The 19,933-nt window shown below is 31.7% G+C and overlaps 2 protein-coding genes across 2 annotated transcripts; one reads left to right on the top strand and one right to left on the bottom strand.

The window, feature by feature from the left end:
• Positions 1 to 2,157: 2,157 nt before the first annotated feature.
• On the top strand, positions 2,158 to 11,313 carry LOC128185950 (uncharacterized). The gene is made up of 4 exons (XM_052855669.1): positions 2,158 to 2,555; positions 3,456 to 3,477; positions 7,091 to 7,288; positions 11,037 to 11,313. The coding sequence occupies exons 1-4, from the start codon at positions 2,229 to 2,231 to the stop codon at positions 11,246 to 11,248; spliced, it is 759 nt and encodes a 252-aa protein (XP_052711629.1). The 5' UTR covers positions 2,158 to 2,228; the 3' UTR covers positions 11,249 to 11,313.
• Positions 11,314 to 16,878: 5,565 nt separating this feature from the next.
• On the bottom strand, positions 16,879 to 19,771 carry LOC128184785 (uncharacterized). Its single transcript, XM_052854375.1, has 6 exons — positions 19,600 to 19,771; positions 19,340 to 19,372; positions 18,900 to 19,223; positions 18,394 to 18,501; positions 18,153 to 18,237; positions 16,879 to 17,952 (listed from the first exon to the last, which is right to left on the bottom strand). The coding sequence occupies exons 1-6, from the start codon at positions 19,676 to 19,678 to the stop codon at positions 17,742 to 17,744; spliced, it is 840 nt and encodes a 279-aa protein (XP_052710335.1). The 5' UTR covers positions 19,679 to 19,771; the 3' UTR covers positions 16,879 to 17,741.
• Between the last annotated feature and the right edge of the window lie 162 nt (positions 19,772 to 19,933).

The following is a 19,933-nucleotide window of genomic DNA, read 5'->3' on the forward strand; positions in this document are numbered from 1 at the left end:
ATATTTATATGGAACTCTTTAAACAAAATGCTAGTAGTTACATTGCCTTTTGCTTTTATATACAATACAAATTATAAACAACCATATGCATATTTATACATACATTAGATGTCCATAGTGATACACATGTATGTGTGGTAATTAAAACATGCTCTTTTTCAAGATTCTGTCGTTCTCTTATTTGGCTTGTAAATCTGGCTTCCACTGCTATATCTAGCCTAGTACTTAGCTACATGTATATCTATTTAAATTAAAATACATATTGAAAGTTTCAAACTTTCAATGCAATTCTTATACTGCAAATGTTTTAAATTTTGTGAAGTTGGAATCAATTAATACAATAGATGGTACTACGAAACTTTCGTTTTATATTAATCATGCATATAGGGTTCAAGTGAAAATTATCTGCTCACCTTTATCGATAATATGTCACATATTTATGATCATCTGTTGCAGATGACATGACAAATATGTATTTCCATTAGCAGGGGACTAGTATATTATTTCGATTTCACGTTTTCTTTACATAACAGCTGATATCAATGTTAGTTGAAAGCTTTAATCACGAAGGGAATTGACATATTTTCTAAGCGATTTTATTCTTATCTCATCTCCCTTGTTAGAAGAGTTCAATTGAACGGTGTATAGCTATTTTGTACCACGACATAATGCTATCAATCCGGAAGAAAATGGCGTTTCAGATGTCATACATTTTGTGACGATGTAGCCTTCTACCTTAACGCTCTCATCAATTGCACTTCACTGTTAGGTAACATTATTTTAGGGGAAACTATTATATTTAAAAACGTTATTGTTTATTTCAACAGGGAGCACAATATGTAGGTGTCCTGTACAACCTTAAAGCTGAAATGTGTGCTTTACATAGTTATTAACCTAATAAAATAGGGGTTTGAAAAATAAAGTCATGAAAATACATGCATGTTACAAGTAAATGATCTTGGTCCGAAGTTACGTAGACAACACAAGTCTACATGTCGCATTAGAGGGTACAAGTTTTACCCAGGTCTTTGGTTAGATAGGTTTAACGTTGTGTACATACTGGGATGTGATTTTCATATGCAGAATATGTTTAATTAGCATGCATAAAATAATACGAGTTATCCATTTTATCTATACTTTTACCAACTTTCTATTGCATGACTTAAAAATTCTTTACAACTTCGGAAAAATGTTCATAAACCAGCACAAAATGGTGTACACTTTTAAAATATTCAGGGTTTTTTTTATAGAAGAGAACAAAATTGCAATTATTAATATAAGGGACGTAATAACTTTAAAATATGAATAAGCTATGAAAACAAAACTCCCTGAATAATTAAACTCGGCATCTGTAGGTTAGTTGTATGATGCTATATCAAAACCTATATTTATCCGCATTATTACATGTACATGTAAAATCTTTAAAATCGGTGTAACTTTATCTTATTTTATTAATGATTGGTAGTTCATTACTTCGATATATATAATTTTTACATAAAGGGCAAATTAAGTTGTTAAAAATTTGTACCCAATTCCGTAATTAGAAAAGGTATAATAAAAACTAAAAACTGTTTTAATTTTAATATCGTGAAGATATAGAAAAGGTAACAGCAAGTTGTTAATGTACACTGTATCTTAAGTTTGCATGTTTTATAACAATGCGATAACTGTAAATTTTAGCGATTTGCAAAAAACATGCAAAAAGATGTTGCAAATAAGTTACATCAAAAATTAACATATCACTAAGTTGAAAATGTTTTAAATTGAAATACATTTCATCATGTGAAACGGGTCGTCACATGTTTTTTTTTAAAAGAAAGATTGGTTTATCTTTAAAATTTACATTGAAATTGCAAAGTTAAAACCAAATTATCATCAAATATTAATATTTCAATTACTGAAACAGTTACTTCTAAGGTGGGTTATTGTTAAAATCGTTTGGGAATTGTGGAAACATAAAAAAAACTGTTTTGTAATGTTAATTGAATAGTTTAAAAAACTATAAGATAATGAATAACAAATACATGAAATCCCTTGGGTATGGCAAATCGTTTGAAATATTTAGTTATGTATAATTAAAAACACTGCTATTTCAAATTTAACGAAAACAATGCTGTGATCTATTTTAAAGATGATAAATTATCCATAGGTCAATAATGTGGGTCTGAAAAACTTTACTTATAGTGCACCTCTTAATCTTATCAAAAACATTCATCCTGCCACAGAACATGTTTGTTACTGTGTGTTTTGTATTTCTGTTTTTCTTAACCAGAAAATCAGATTTTTTAAATTCCAAATATTACAAAGACAAATTCAGTTTTACTATATTTGGATCTTTGACAAGCAGCAATAACATTCTTTTCACTACGGAGCTTAATTCACATGGCAAAGTCATAATAAGCTGTTCTAATTTCTGTCGAGAGGATCGCCGCTGTATTGGGATTAAGGTGTGCAGAATCAAAGAAGAATTGTTCAGGTGTAGAGCGTGCTGTTCTTGGATGAAAACAAATAAACAACAGTTTATATCAGATGATAATTGCAAATACTTGATAAAGGTATGTCTTTTTCTTTCTTTTTATCTTGAAAGTTCTTAAAATTTGAAAGTAAAGGATTATAAGGAAATTTTTTATAGCCAGTAGGGGTTTACTGTTTTATCCTTGTGTGTCTCTCTGTCTGTCCATTCCTCAGACTGTCCGTAAAACATTTCCGTCAAAGATTTCTTTGCAACTATTTATCGCAGATGTTTGAAATTTTAAAACTCAATTTATTTAGGCATGCATATGGTGGGATATTTTTTGTACCATTTGAACGTCATCTTCCTGTTAAATGACGCTTTTGTTTATTTCTTGCCAAAATTTTCAAACAAACTTTCGTTAAAGATTTCTCAGCAACTATTTATCACAAATGCTTGAAATCTTAACACACCATTTGCATAGTAAGGCAATGTGATAGGATATATTTTTGTACCAATCGGACGTCAACTTCCTTTTAAATGAAGCATTTGTTTATTTTAAACCAAACATTTTCAAACAAATTTCGTGAAAGATTTTTCAGCAACTATAAACTGCAGATGCTTGAAATTTTAACAACATGGCATAATGTAGAATATATTTTTTTAACAATCGGATGCCAACTTCCTTATAGATTTCACTTTCCTTATTTTGCATATTCATATCAGACAGGCGGTATCACTTATGAGCATTGGCTCACAGATATCTCGTTTGATGCACAAAAACTAATGTGATACATGCAATATACAACGAATAAGTGCCTTGCAATGAAAGACAATTAAAGTAAATATAATTTTGATAACCTCTAAAAAGTAATTAATTAATTATGAATTATTTTCCTTTCCAAACCATTATACAAAAATTGTGGTTTTCAATTTTTTTAATCAAGTCAAGATTTCTCAAGCACATTTAACAATTTACAAACAAAATTTATATTCTTTACAGGAAGAAGGTTCCTTCCGTAATGGTAGGTATATAACTTTCTTTTTTTCATCTGAAATTGAAATATGCAGGCTATTTTAAACTTTCTCAATCCAAATATCCAATACAATACATATATCATATTATTAATGAAACATTGCTTTAATCTTCTTAAGCACCGCATTTTTCAACTTACCAATTTTGTGTACAAATATCATGTACATATTTAAGCCGTGCATCCTTATTTCATTTACACGTACAAAGAGCTAGAGCCACGAAGCATCAAAATGTGCCTTAAAATTTCACAAAACTCAAGTTTGAAACAATACAAATTGTAATTACTTATAATGTAGGGCACAGTATTCTGCTTCTATGCATATGAATTTTTTTCACTTCGGCCCCACCGTTTAGCACATGCGCATCATCAAACATACTATGATCGTTAAAAATAGCTGAAAATTGTAGATTTTAATGCAGTATTTCCCAAATTTGAATGTGGCCACACTTGAGTACCTCTTTGAAACTTTTAAAACTGAGAGATATTGCATAAATGCTTCCCCCTGCAAAATTTCGTAGAGGTACTCAAGTGTGGCCAATGTGTATTTTACAAATTTTGAAAATTTTAATAACAGAAAATAACACTGACCACTCTATTTTAGGGTAATTATTTGCTTCCTTTTTAATGAAATAGCAGAATTTAATTAATAATGATAAAGAATTATTTGTGATTATTTACAAAATCATCATTTTATTAAATATTTGAGGAAGAAATGCATATAAAATGAACTTTAAAATGTTTTATCTAGTAATTTTATACTGTGTATTCATGCTTACATCGTGCATCATCAATGACGTCATAGTTTGACGTTTGCAACGTCAGTTGAATCTGTACATGGAATCTTGAGTTCTTTCAGTATTTTGCCAATAGAATTGACCAGTAAAGTATGCATTTTTAAAAAGCATTATTTCTATGTACCACGGTATTATTCAATTGCAGTAGAATATGAGATACATGAACATTGCTATAAACAGAAAAAAAATAAATTGGCAAAGTTAACATTGTATGTACGTAAGTAAATATATATTCCTGTACCTTTACATATGTAGAATAAGCGATAGCATGTATACGTAGCTAGCTGTGGGTCTTTTGTCAAACGGTGAAATGCATTAAACGAAAGGAAAGATGCAAGCGATTTTTTTCACACAAGTACGTGTTCCTGAATACCGCGGGAGAAAGACAGTCGACATCACATGAAAACATGTACATATATGATGAACTTAACTTATTCCGAAATCGAGAATTTTTATGCAAGGGACGATGGCTTAATATTCAATTACAGCTGTACTTATGGATTAAATAATCAAGTTTCGATGAAGACGGCTTTTGGTATACACAGCTTAGAATACATTATCAGCATGTGCTCTATATAGAAGTCTAATCCTCATTGCGATGTCTTTGTTGATAATTTGTCCAATAAAATAAAAAATCGCCCTAAATATGTATACATCGGTGACTTACTTTTGCCTATAAAATTCTCGATTGAAATCATCTTTGATTATTTTATGCGTATAAAATCTAATTAAAGTTTTTCTTGTATGGAATATAGAAAAAAATCAGATTAAAAAAAAAAACAACGATGAGTACGGAGAGATTTAAAACATTTCCATTCAACACCCCCCCCCCCCTTCCCAACCCTCTGAAAAAATCGATTTACGGCCGAGTTCACAACAAATCTATAGATATGATAACACGATTCTACATGCTTGCTATGAATTCGACTTTTCAAGACAATTTTACAACATTATTTATGTGCTACTGCTTGATGTTTTAAATAAAAATGTTCATTTTAACCTATCTTCGCTCCGAAATAGTAAACCCACATTCTCTCTCTCTCTCTCTCTCTCTCTCTCTCTCTCTCTCTCTCTCTCTCTGAAATATGATCTTAATTCTCAAGACATTTACGGATAGCTTATCACTTGTAACAATTCTCAACGGACATGAATATCACTAGAAAAAATGAAATGTAAATGAATAGACATTATGGCATTTATAAGGAATAATTACCTCATAAGAATATTTTTAAAGAAATCGATATTCTTTTTTCATTTAATTAATACAAATTAAAACACTGCTGTAATGTCATTCCTTTGTTCCAGTAGTCAAAAATTTTACTTGTGACAGTCCGATATATTAGAGAAATTCTTGATATCAGACCATTATCAGTGGTTACAACACTGTTATTCTTTAAAATCAGGCTGTCTCAGGAATCAACAATGATATTCAATGGCTATATATGCCTCAAACACTTCTGTATGAACAAATATCACTGTTCTCGGCCCTATAACGGGCCTCGAAACTGTTTTATATTATTTCATACAGAACTGCTTTCGGCATACTAGTATATCCATTACATAAACACAGTCGCTAAAAGGTTTTATTTTTCACTTGAACAGTTCGTGAACGGTGAGCGCACAGTGAATGCGCTCTAAACGAACGGCGAGTACACGCTGAGCCGAATTTGGATCGCACTTATGAACGGTGAACTGAGAGCGAACGCAGAGCGCAAAGTGAACGTTGAACGATATATGTACTCTATGTGAATGGAAGATGAACGATTTATTCGGAGTGCCCCGGGCGGTATTGTTACATTGTGTTTCGTTGGTAATCAGGAAATAATAACAATAAACTACATGTTTGTATTGTTATAAGCCTAAATATAATATTATCTGACTAAATAATAAGTGAACACTGAACGAACGCAGTGAGCGCATGCAAGGCGAAAACTTTGTGAACGCACGGTGGGCGATTTGTGCACGATGAGCGGGAACGGAGCGGAGCGGAGAGCGCACATAAACGCACGGTGAGCCCACGGGAAACTGGGAAAATAAAAAATTTCAAAGAACTGAACCCTGGCATCTAACTGCTGTAAAGCGCCAGGATTGGGTAAAAATATCGAAGCCTTGAAACAAGTAAAATAATCATGTAGAATAATGTACACAGACTGTTACAGTAATGCATCAAAATTCGAGATTACATATATCTCTATTAAATTCAATTACCGTATCTCTGACATTATATATTTATTTTCAATAATTTGTGATTACATTGGTAGAATTCAATGATTAATCCTCAGTTATACATTGCGCACCATCAGCATTACTTCATGCAGTTTCAAACTTTTAAGACACTGACATATATAAATGTACCGCCGTTATATTGACCTTCAGCACTGGTCCCTGTAATATGTTTTAAACTATATTGTAAATAAGCTTTTCATGCTATTTTCATCAATAAATTTATTTTCATAAATTAATTATAATGTCTACATGATAATTTTATTTATGTTTTTTGTTTATTTTATTAGATTAAAGTCATACGTAGTTTTATCATTTCATGACGTTACTTAACAAAAATGACGTCTGTTCTACATTTTTCATCAAAACAATGCCATATTGTAAACTCCGTTTATAAAAAAGTATGATAAATATCGAACAAAGAAAAAGAGTTATGAAAAGCTAAGATCCTACCCTATATTTTACCAAAATATGGTAATTTTTAATGATAGGGCATTTTTTGATGCTTCGTGGCTCTAGCTCTTTATACTTTCCCAAAAATTATATTAAGGACTTTAATAGTAAAAACCTTCTTTTTTTTGTAGTAGCTGTATATAAACCTGTCACCATGAGCTCAGTTTTCCGATTTCCTAAAATTAACGCTGTGAACAATATAACCATTTGTCCAAATGTCACCTACACAGCACACAGCGTCCAGGAGCACAGGCCTTGGATTAAGATAGACTTAAAATCTGAATATGATGTACGCAGAATCGCCATTTTTAACCTGCAGGATCACTCTGGTAGGTTTGTACATGTAAGGTGAATTGAATTTTTATAGAAAGGGGGGGGGGGGGGGGGGGAGAGGGGCATCAACATGCATTAAAGGAGTAGAAACGTTTTATTAAAAACTTATTTAAAAAAGTGTCATGCATTTGCTCGTAGAGTTGAATCTACATTTTGCAAAAGTGCTATGTCCACTGGCCCCTATTTAAACGATTTTTACAGTAACTTTTATAGTTTAGCTTTTTGTTACTTTGTTATTCAACATTAAAGATCCAATTGTGTTCAATTGTAATTGCCCTTTTTCATTAGGCTATACATACATTTAAAGAATAAATTATATCCGAAGACAATTTATCGCAGGACGTCAAAATAAAAATTGTGTAGCATAAAAAACGGGAATGTTTTATTCATTTTATCTTTAGATTGACCGCGCGAAAATAAACAACTCAATCCAAGTTTTGAAAAGTGTGGTTTGGTCTATATAACGTATTTAAGAGTATTTTGATAATAGATTAGTTATACTTATTGGATTGGTGTGCTACATAAAAGTATTATGGACTACTTAGATATTTGATTTGATTTTTTGATTGATACATGTTTAATGGTTTTTCCGGATATAAAAAAACGTATCGGTATATGTTGCAAATAAGACCTTTGCTTTAACACACGGCAATGAAAAACATAAAGTACTATTATATAGAATATGTTACGTTACGTTGATGTAAGAAAAATGTTGATTTTAAATTTAAAATACTTCTAAACGGAATTAAATTGATCCCGGCATGAATGACATCATAACATGAATGACATTATAACATGATTGACATTATAACATAAATGACATTATAACATGAATGACATTATAACGTGAAAATATTTAGAGGGGGAGTAAAGTCGAAGACATATTCTATTAAAATATTAATAAAGTACTTTAAATTACCACATGTAGTCATGTTTTAGAAATATACTACATAAGCTTTAATGTACGTTTGAAGTTAGATAACTCGTATTTACTGGAGGCTGATATGATGTTGAACTATTTTGTATTAAAAACCAGAAATAAGTAATTTCTTTTTGACGTGTTTTATCTATTCCGGTTTGATTAACATAATCATATAATATATACAGTGCTCTTAATAAAACGCTAACTTGTGCCCTTCTGTTACTCAAGTAATAGATTGAAGAAAATTGATAATGTTCAGGTTCACACGTCAATCTAAAGAATAAATACATGTATGCATAAATATATACATTTTTATGAAATAAATGACACCTGTTAATCTCCTATCATTCAAAGTTGAAAATAGCCTCAAGTAAATCTTTATTCAAAGTCAAGTCAAAATCAAGTCAAAGGATCTTTAAATACTTTCTTTAATGTTGGAAGTATCATGTCATATTAACGACGGCAGACATTTTTAACGATACCAGCAGCTCGGTATTTTACAAAAGAACTTGCGACAAAGTCGTAAATATTTACAGTCTCGTAAAACGGTTTTAGAGAACAAAATTCACACACAACCATTTGTTAACAAATATTTCAAATACCATAATTATATTTCCAGCCAAGAGAATAAATCATTGATTAGTTGTTGATTAATTAGCATCCATTCATTTTGTCGTAAGTCCTTTTGTAAAACGCAGCCCTGTAAGCCGGGATTCCTCCGTCTCCGACACTAACCTCCGCTTTTCGATATCAACAAACATGCTCTGTTTAGGTTGGTTTGTTATCTAGTTTAAATTCAAAGGTAAAAAAAAACAGTCTCAAGTCGATATTGTTTTAAATTTTCCAGAACTTGTCATTTAGAGCGAATATCATGATTTGCTATTATACTGATGTTATGGTGATAAAACAAACTGGACGTCATAGATTGAAGTTCGATGGCAGCTCCCGTAGCGATCGATTTTTTTTTTTATATTTATTCATTGTCCCAAGGGTTCTAAATGAAGATTAATACGATTTACATGTATAGTAAATGATCATTAATTGATTTATTGTACAACACAATTTAAGTTTCCTTCCCTAATTATTTCAAACTCTTGGTTTACCGAGTGAAATATAGTTTTTTATTTAGATAAACTCATAGAGCAATTATTTTTTCCTTTTCACTTGTCATTGATCTTTTAAGTTTTATTCATATCTTAAGCAATATCTTTTCAGATTTGTAGAAATGCAATGTGAAATGAATTCCACCGCCTAATGATTAGAGTAATAGAATCATTCATTATTACGAGTGTGGGATAGTGAAATTCCACCGAGGGGACAAGATTCACTGTCTAGGACGAGGCTTTGCCGAGTCCTAGACCGTGAATCTTGGCCCCGAGGTGGAATTTCACTATCCCACACGAGTATATAATGAATGATTATTTTTCTCGCATTATATTAGCTTAAAAAATGATGTTTAACAACTTTCTGTTATGACGTTCAAAAGATTACTTTCGGTTTATCCCTCCGCGTGCTTCAAATAGTGCAAGTTAAATGAAAGCATACGACAGTTTTTTCAATTAAAATATGTAAAATTGTAATTAATTATGCAACACAATTACTTAATGGATAATCTCAATGCAATATTTAGCATTTCCCTACAGCAGACAACGTTTGTTTACGTTTTAAAACAGCGTAGTTATACACAGTGTAAGACAAAAAATCTCACACTGCTGTCTCACACCGGACAAACCGATCTCACACCGGTGATAATGCGAGAATACCGTATCTTTAATAATGATTTTGAAAAGTGTTTTGTGTGTTTCTTTAATACAAGGTGACCGACTGAAGAAACTGAATATAACTGTTGGTAACACAGGAACATCTTTATTCAAAGTCAAGTCAAAATCAAGTCAAAGGATCTTTAAATACTTTCTTTAATGTTGGAAGTATCATGTCATATTAACGACGGCAGACATTTTTAACGATACCAGCAGCACGGTATTTTACAAAAGAACTTGCGACAAAGTCGTAAATATTTACAGTCTCGTAAAACGGTTTTAGAGAACAAAATTCACATACAACCATTTGTTAACAAATATTTCAAATCCCATAATTATATTTTCCAGCCATGAGAATAAATCATTGATTAGTTGTTGATTAATTATCATCCATTAATTTTGTCGTAAGTCGTAAGTCCTTTTGTAAAACGCAGCCCTGTAAGCCGGGATTCCTCCGTCTCCGACACTAACCTCCGCTTTTCGATATCAACAAACATGCTCTGTTTAGGTTGGTTTGTTATCTAGTTTAAATTCAAAGGTAAAAAAAACAGTCTCAAGTCGATATTGTTTTAAATTTTCCAGAACTTGTCATTTAGAGCGAATATTATGATTTGCTATTATACTGATGTTATGGTGATAAAACAAACTGGACGTCATAGATTGAAGTTCGATGACAGCTCCCGTAGCGATCGATTTTTTTTTATATTTATTCATTGTCCCAAGGGTTCTAAGAAGAAGATAAATACGATTTACATTTATACATGTAGTAAATGATCATTAATTGATTTATTGTACAACACAATTTAAGTTTCCTTCCCTTTTAATTATTTCAAACTCTTGGTTTACCGAGTGAAATATAGTTTGTTATTTAGATAAACCCATAGAGCAATTTACTTTTCCCTTTTTCTTGTCATGATCTTTTTAGTTTTATTCATATCTTAAGCAATATCTTTTCAAATTTGTAGAAATGTAATGTGAAATGAATTCCACTGCATAATGATTAGAGTACAGTATCTTTAATAATGATTTTGAAAAGTGTTTTGTGTGTTTCTTTAATACAAGGTGACCGACTGAAGAAACTGAATATAACTGTTGGTAACACAGGAACAGAAAACGAGTGTGGTTACTTTGGGAGAACAGCAGGTACATCAGACCAAATTCTAATACCATGCGCAAAGAGTGCTGTGGGCAGATATGTGATGGCAACCATTTATTCCAATCCAGGAATGGTTGATATTCTTAATATCTGCGAAATCCAAGTCTTTGTGAAATAATTAAACGAGACTGGGTCTAAATTTTCTGCCTAGAATTTTTTAAATTATTTTTTCACAAACTTCTACCAAAATAATTATCATTTTAAGATAAAAAATAATTTAGACCTTTGTCACATCTTTTGTTTAGAGGGTCAACTAAAAATTTGTTAATTTTCAACATAGGACCAATAAGAGATTTTGCTGGAAAAGTATCAGTTGTGCATATTTTCTTTTCCATTTCTTAAACTTCCGACGAAGAAATATTTCTCCGTTATATGAAAGTTATTGCTAAAATAAACAAATGATCAATTAAAAAAAATATCTCCCGGTTTGTTTTGAGGGGTCCTTCATGTATCAAATTTTTTTATGATACTAATGTATGTTTAATTTTTCAGATTTGTCAGATAATGGCTATTTTTTGAAGGCTAAAATGTTTACCTAAAAGTTATAGTATAATTAAAACATTCGGACATATTTAAGAGATAATATGTATTTATAATATCACATATCAGTGGTGATAATTATTACCGAACTCTTTTCATGTTTTCGACCTGATTCAACATATAGCTTAAAATTCAGTAGTTATGTTTATTCTTCAAAATAATATGCATTTTAAGCTTCAAATGTGCTAGACGTTCTTGCAGTATATCCTTTTCTTATTCAGGGTAAAAATGTAAACAAAATTCTTCTTTTTCATTAAAAATGAGATTAGCTTTCTCTCTCTCTCCTCTCTCTCTCTCTCTCTCTCGATACAGATATACATGTATATATCTATATTCATGTCATTCGTCATTTAAGGTTTCACTGGAAATGACGTGAGTAAAATCAACCGCCTAGATGTAGAACTTGTACATCGCGCATATACATGTACTGTATGTGTTGTTTGTATTTTCTTCAAAAATAAAACAAAATGGTAAAAATGGGTTTAATTTTTTGTTTTAGCCCCTTTCAAGTCCATTTTAAATCTTTTTATTTTAATCTTTTAAGGTACATGTATTATTTTTGGATGTATATCGGGATACAAATACGGCTTAATCATGTAATCTAATAATCTTAGTATGATAATCTCAGCTCTAATAGTCACCATGCTCCTTTAAACCTTACGTGTACTTTTAAGATAATGTAAACACATTTAATGCTTGTATGTCTATTACATGAAATGTTAAATACATGTACTGTAGAATCATTAGAATTCGTGGTGACTCAATTTTCGGGGGTATTCGTGGGTATCCCTCCCCCATGAATTCTCATCCTCGACGAAACAAATTTCGAATTAGTAATTTATCTTACTGAAGCTGAAAATCGACGCATCGACAAAATTACATCCCAACGAAAAAGCACAAAACTCAAAACCCGCGAAAATTGGCCCAACGAATTGCAATGATGCCACAGTAAAAAGCATTCCGTGATGATTGTTAGTCGATCGTACTGAAAGAGGAACAACTTGCAATGTATAAGTATCTATAACACTATTCAGTTGACTGAACCTCAAATCAGAGATTGATTTTGTACATGTACGTTAAGTTAATCTGAATGGGGAAACTCTAGTCATACGTTTACAAATAATTATTTAATTAATCCTAATGAATTATCCAGAGCCAGGACGGCATCGTTTGAGTTTTTATGTTATCAGGAACGACAAAACAACATTATAACAAATTTCATTAATTGGAGTAAATGGCCAAAAATGGTATCCCCAGCAAGTTGAGAATGACTTTCTTCTCAGGTAAAGAGATCAATAATGACCCTGTGATCTTGAGGGGCCACGTTGCTTTGTGACATATAAAACTGGTATTAATATAGAAATTTGACCTTAAAATAACACGATAAAATATGACCATGACTCCATGACTAGAAGACATTTAATAAATGGCGGCAACAATAGCATATTGAGTAAAACATAAGAAAATACTCACGCCACATTTATGTGTAATGATCACTACGTCGGTTGTTCAATGATCCTGGGTCAAACCGATCAAATTTTTAAGATTCGTTATTAATATTATAAAAGACGATTATTACATAATTATATATTGTCATCTGGTTTATTTGTAGTCTCATATGGGCTAAAAAAAATAATCACAATACTGGCAGAGTGCAACATACACCTTTTGTCTCTAGGTTAGTTTTACTTTTTACAAATTAGGGACCCTGGTGGTTACATTTAGTATTTATGACGGTGATATTATATTGTAAATTACGAATGAGTGTATTTGCAAAAAACAACAATTAAAGTACAGTGGTTGTTCATGCATCAGCTGTTTTCATCCAATCATGAAATTGAAAACAAGCACCAGTAATTTGATAATTCGAACAACAACAAGGCCTTAGAATAAAGAATGAAGAACAATATACGGTAATTGCAATGTTTTATCAAATATTCTTTTCATCTTAATATTGAATGGCCCTTTTTTCAATATTTTAAAATATCTGATCTAGATCTTGAAAGAGAAATAGTCACCCTTCTGTCAAACATGTATTTTACAATGTTAATATTTTTGCTCTCCGTTTCTCAAATAGCAGCGTTTCTCAATTATAATTACAACCAAAACAGATTTAGGTTTCCTACATCTGGATCAGAAAGGTAACCGTTTGGTTTCGTCCCCAGAATGATTAGATTTATTCAATCTGCATGTTATGCATCGATTGTGAATAAAACAAACTTCCGAATTATTAGTGAACAAAGTGTACTCAGGTTTATTTTTGATTTGCCAAAACAGTATGACCTTAGAGTGATGCCAAAGTCGTTATTCAATAAAGGTGTCTCGAAATCAGGAACAAATTATAGAATGAGTCGAAATAACGCGGTACCCTCTTGTGTCGTTTGTTTTTAAACAAAAACAATTGTGCATAATTATTCCTTAAGGTGGAATTACACACTTGGAAAAAAAAGTCACTCAAATTAACTGTAAATTATTTGATTATGAAAGATATAATGATAAATAAACTATACATATGTCAAATAAGCTCAAAATTTGCAATTTGGGGTTAAAAAATGAATATCTAAAAAAAATCAATTCAGTAAAAAAAAAACAAAAAATCCCTTCGGGATTTGAAGTCGGTATGTACGGATCACAAGCCCCACACTTTATCAACTCGGCTATGAAGTAAGTTATATGTTGCTGTCGATAACATCCTTTAAAAAATCAAAATGTCATTTCGATCAGAGGTCAGCCATTTTATGACGATGTGTTATTCAACCTTAAAGATGAAATGAATTCAAAGAAGCATTTGGTCGCCATATTTGTTTTGATCGCCCCTCTACTGCCACTAAGGAATAAATACCGGTTAAGAAAGTTACGGTCGGTTGCTTGCCGATTGAGGCATTCAAGTTGCACGGACTTTAAATGCTTGAACGACAAATTTTGATAAACTGTTTGAAATAAAGAATAAAGGAAACAACGATCAATAAAATACAAAATATATATATTCTTTGAAAGAATTCCAAGGTATACGTGTTATTTTGCACAGATATTGCTGCTTTACTTCGCATACACATCGAACACGAGTGTCGTTCATACAGAGTGCATAACGTTTAGCAGTTACTTAGATTATACGATGATATTCAGAATAGATTTATCGTTCGTGTTAAACCACTCTACAGATGGTTAAAAATATAAACATTTGGTTGCTTAATAATATTGAATCCATGTTTTGCTGCTTATGGTGTGCAATACCATGCTTTTTTTAAAAACAAAAGAATGGGTGTCTGCTCTGTATAAAAGCTAAGATTAATGCGTATTTATGAAATCATGTCAACTTAAAAAAAACAAATAGACTATAGTCTGTCCCAAGTTATTGCTTCCATCGCTTTTTGGTGATTTTTGATAAAATTACACATACCTGTGAAAGAAATACAGTTGAAATTGTTAAAAGGGAATATCTCAAAGATATCTTCATTGAACAATTATCCCTTTCCACTCAGAAAAATTAACAGGAACGAAAACAGATTCCTTACGGAGATTTATAATGGGGAATGTTTACATCTTTTCTCCATTCGGACTACACTCGGAATACATCGCGCAATTTTTTAACGTTATCATCCGGGCTTATTAATGGCTGATGCAATGCAAAACTTCCGTATACTTTCAATTTTTGGATGTGTATTGAAACCTGAAGCGGTAGAGGGGGCGTTTCAAAACAGATAATCTGGACATTTTTCATATTAGTGGATGAACGTAGTTTGAGCACAAAGGTATTTACTATTAATGACATATCAAGCAAAAAGTGGTGGAAGCAAAAACTCGGGACAGAGTATAGTTTACGTCTCGAACCGTGAATTCACATTTCTGAGGTAGTTGGCGGTTTTTTTATTGTCAGTTTTCATTCAAACTTACATATAACCGCATGATTGTCTTTTTCAAAACGATCTGTCAGTGTTTTTACAACTTGTGCTACTGGATTATTACAATTATCTAATTTCATTTAGTATAATCGGATGGATGTAAAATAAAGCCCTTTTTATAACAATTACTACGAACGCATTAAATCTAATGAAAAAAATACATGATTAACGTTCCGCTTTGAGTAAATCGTACATGTTCATAATAAGATGAGTATAAACAAATGATTTTATTTGATGATTTATAACTCAACTACATGTTGTTAACAGAACCTGGTTCAGCACGTGGGGTTACTGCGAATCCAGATGGAAAGCCCCTTTTCAATTAATATTTAATCATGCTAAAATTATGGTTCATCCATTCTTGAAATTAAATCAAGATGTAGATATTTGATGTTTCGTGAATTGTGATACAAGGCCCAGTATTAAAAAAATGGTAATCGCGATCACGGTTTATCTATCATTCTTTTCATCATAAAATTTCACGACACTATTAAGAAATGAAAGTAAATGGAAGTATCATATTAAGTATTTAAGTCTGACTTCAAATAGAATAAAGATCATTTAAATTAACGCATGTATTTATAGATTTAGTTTAGTTGCCGTTCAAATACCATGGGAAATACAAATGAGCGATCCGTTCACGTAAAACGTGAATTTTCATGCACATATTACGCAAAGTCAGCCGATGGTTCGACTAAATATAGCAACGATCAGAATCAAGAGAAATGACATTTTACGGAGGAAGCACATCTGTGCCACCAGTATCAATAAATGCAAAAGGTGAAGCATTACGATGAATATGGGGAGTTTCGGGCAGACTGTCAACTGGTGAATCACCTCAATTGAAACACGAGAAAGCAGATCAGTTTATTACAAAGAGACTGATGAAATGGACTGTTTTTTGGCCTTGGATACCATGGTGTAAATTACAAATCATCAATTTAAGCAAGTGTTGCTTTGAAAAAAAAACCCTATATAACATCTCATAGTTGATACCAGCTGTTTATTCTGTAAACTTCACTATAGAATATTAGCGATGATTTGGTATGACTTGATCTGTTTCATTTTTGTGACTTATGAATTTTATCTTAACAAACAGCGATCTGCAATAAATTCATAAATCTTCTGTTTAACATTTGCAAGTTCACTTTAAGTGGCAGTTTTGTTTGTATTGTACGAACACTCTCTTTGTACTGTGACACGCTTTTTCTTTTCCCTTTTTTGCACATTAAAATCATTTTATTCTAGTTTTCTGATATTTATGGCGGAAAATATTTCTTTAACAATTTAACCTGTATTATAATAACCGTTTTTTCTGTATGTTCCTAATTTAATACATCTATGATTGGCATTTTGTGATGTACTTGATGAAGCAGGCGGCTTTCCGACAAAAAAAAGGCTAAAGAAAATACACAGCCAAATGTAATACGTTTACAGTATTGAAAATCAATGTACAAGTATTTTGATACACCCGGGAGATCAATGTATTGCGGTTTTTATAATTGATGAATTGTGTAAGAGTGGTATCCCTTTTACTGCTTAGTGTAACCTCATCTCATTTCCTGTCGTCATTTATAATTGATGACAATTGCATCCCCTGTCTTGGTGTTTGTGTGACCTGTTGGATACAGAAATTTACGTAAGGAATTTGAATATTACTTCGTGCAAACTTTATAGCAATGGCGGACTTTTGAATTACACCGGAGAACATTAAACTGCATTATGGTATTTATGTACAGTGTTATAATAAAGTTAAATTGTCCTTGCCTAATGTTCATATTTTCATATGTATAATTTCTTTCTATCCGCATTTGTGTTTTGCCTAAGTTTTAGTCCGCTCAGTGGTGGTAATATTAGCAGCCTATCAGAAAATGAGCGCATAAATGTGCGCATTAAACATTGTACGTCACTTTTTGTTTGGATCTGATCGCAGACCGTGCAGTTTATCCAGTTCTAACATGTACCCACAAACGACGGCTGCCACTTCTTTTGCCTCTTTATACATTCTATCTTTTTATGTGCGGTGTTTCGGTCACAGTTCCATTTTTTTCACACATAATTCGATAATATGATTATCACTGAAATTTAAAAATAATATTTAATAAATTTAAACTAAACATTATTTTTATTCACTGTATCTTAAACAGGCATATATATGATGTTCAATCTTCATTTCAACGATGACAGATTTATATAACTTGTCGGCGCTGGTATCAGTTTCAGAGATACGTCATTATAAACATGGAGTGATGAGATTCTCAATTGTTCGTATTCATTCTGGGTGCTAAATGTTGAATCTTCGTTGTTATTGATCATGTAAAATATACTGCGTGACATAGGAGTCGCAGCTTTGCTGGATTCTGTTGTTCTTCTAATTTGTCTACAAGAGGTTAAAATAATAGGAATAAGAAAGCAAGTATTTGTGAGGGTGATATGAGAACGGAGTATAAATTTCAGGTTGCTTATACAGTTCCGACACATGTACATTTATAAGGGGTTGGAGGATGAAGAGTTGTTTTCATTGTACATTGAGTGTATTATTTTAATAACATTTTTCATAAAATCTGTAAAATAATTTACCTTTTTCGAAGAAGAACCACAATAATCAGAAGGACAAAGCACAAGCACATTAGAACCGAGATGAGAACCAAACTCACTATTCTCCCTTAAACAAAAAACAAAACAAAACTATTCACAGTTTTAAATGTAAGAAAAATGCATCAATTGACATAAATACCCTGAGTTTTTCATAGAAGAAATTTGGCTAGAGATAATGTCTCATTCAATACACCGAACGACTAATAAAGAAAGCATTACTAACATAATGTATCAGGAAGCAGCTCATCATGCTGCTTGGGAGTTTTATCCGATACACTGTTGTTGGGTGACACGGGTCTGTTCCCACAGGAAACATCGAATTCACCTTGACCTATGGAAGGAAATCGTTCATTTAAGTTAAGAGGGAGTAGGTACAATGTACATGTCTTTCTATAAACTTAAGAAACCCCGTTCGTAACTGATCCCTAAGTTGATTGTAAGTTTGAACGTACGCGTATAATCAGTGAGTGAACCATTTGTAAGCCAAGTCATTTGCAAAGAATCACATTTCAATTATATTTTGGCACACAGTTAACTAAATTTGTAATTTAGCATGATTTTTAAAAAAATATTTTATTTACGGTTATAATTGGAAAACGGTTTTCATTATCAAGAAACCACTTGGATCTTTATTTATTCATCGAAAAAATTATCATGGTGTATAAACACGTGTATTAAATGTAAATCAAGCATTTTATATATTAACTAAATTTTATGACAAGCCCAAACCTTGAGATGAAACAAGTAGACAGAAATAGCTTCGCTTCTCGATTTCGTGACACGGTTTGATGTACAAAAGGTCCCCTATTTTTACAATATGTGCATAAGGACTGTTTCTAAAGTTGATGAAGGTGGCATTATCTCTATGTCCAAAGCCAGTCGTAACAGAAATAGAAGATTGACTGTTAGGCATTGATATGATGCTGATCTGCAAACTTCCTGAGAACAATGACGTGAGTTTACATATACAGTTGTCCACGTCATTCTTTCTGTGAAAATTCAGATACATGTGCTCTCCTCGTTTGGATGACGTTCCACATGACTGAATTTTAGCTATAATAATACATATCTGTCACAATTTTATGAAATCTTTCTATTGTTGATTATATGTGAATGCATTTATCAATAATTGCTCACTTAGGTAATGTAAACATAGAAAGAAAAATTACCTTCCATATCACGGGTGCATATCTGACCTGTAACTGATAATAACATAGAAATACATATCATTTCTTTATTCATTCAAAAAAGTCCTAGCAGATGTATATAATATAGATGATTGCATCGTCTTAATAAAATACTCGAGACTTTTATTTAAATTCAATTTTACATTTGTAATAGGTAATTATCATAATAAGCTATTAAATTATCAGCGATAAAGTGCGCCCATTAATGTCAATAACATGATTCAGGACTGATAAAAACTCACCTTTAACAACAGAGAGTGTATTCATCATGACCAACACAGCGTAGTGCAAAACACAAAGATAATTCGGTAATGTTATCATATTTGGTATGGTATTAACGTGAGAAACAAAGAACTACGTTTTCATTAATTTTATAGCAGTTCTATTAAGTACATCTACTTGACCTTCCATATCTAAGAGGGAGGTTTAGCGTAAGTAGTTCGACCGACTTGACCATTTTGAAGGATCGGATATTATGAAACATAAGCAGGAAGTACTTATTTATGATATACATATTAACAAGATTCTAAATTAAGAGAAAAACTAATATTTTTATTTAGAAAAATGACCTGAAAG

The sequence above is a fragment of the Crassostrea angulata genome, chromosome 5 (assembly GCF_025612915.1).
Source record: "Crassostrea angulata isolate pt1a10 chromosome 5, ASM2561291v2, whole genome shotgun sequence".
Taxonomy (NCBI): Eukaryota; Metazoa; Mollusca; class Bivalvia; order Ostreida; family Ostreidae; genus Magallana; species Magallana angulata.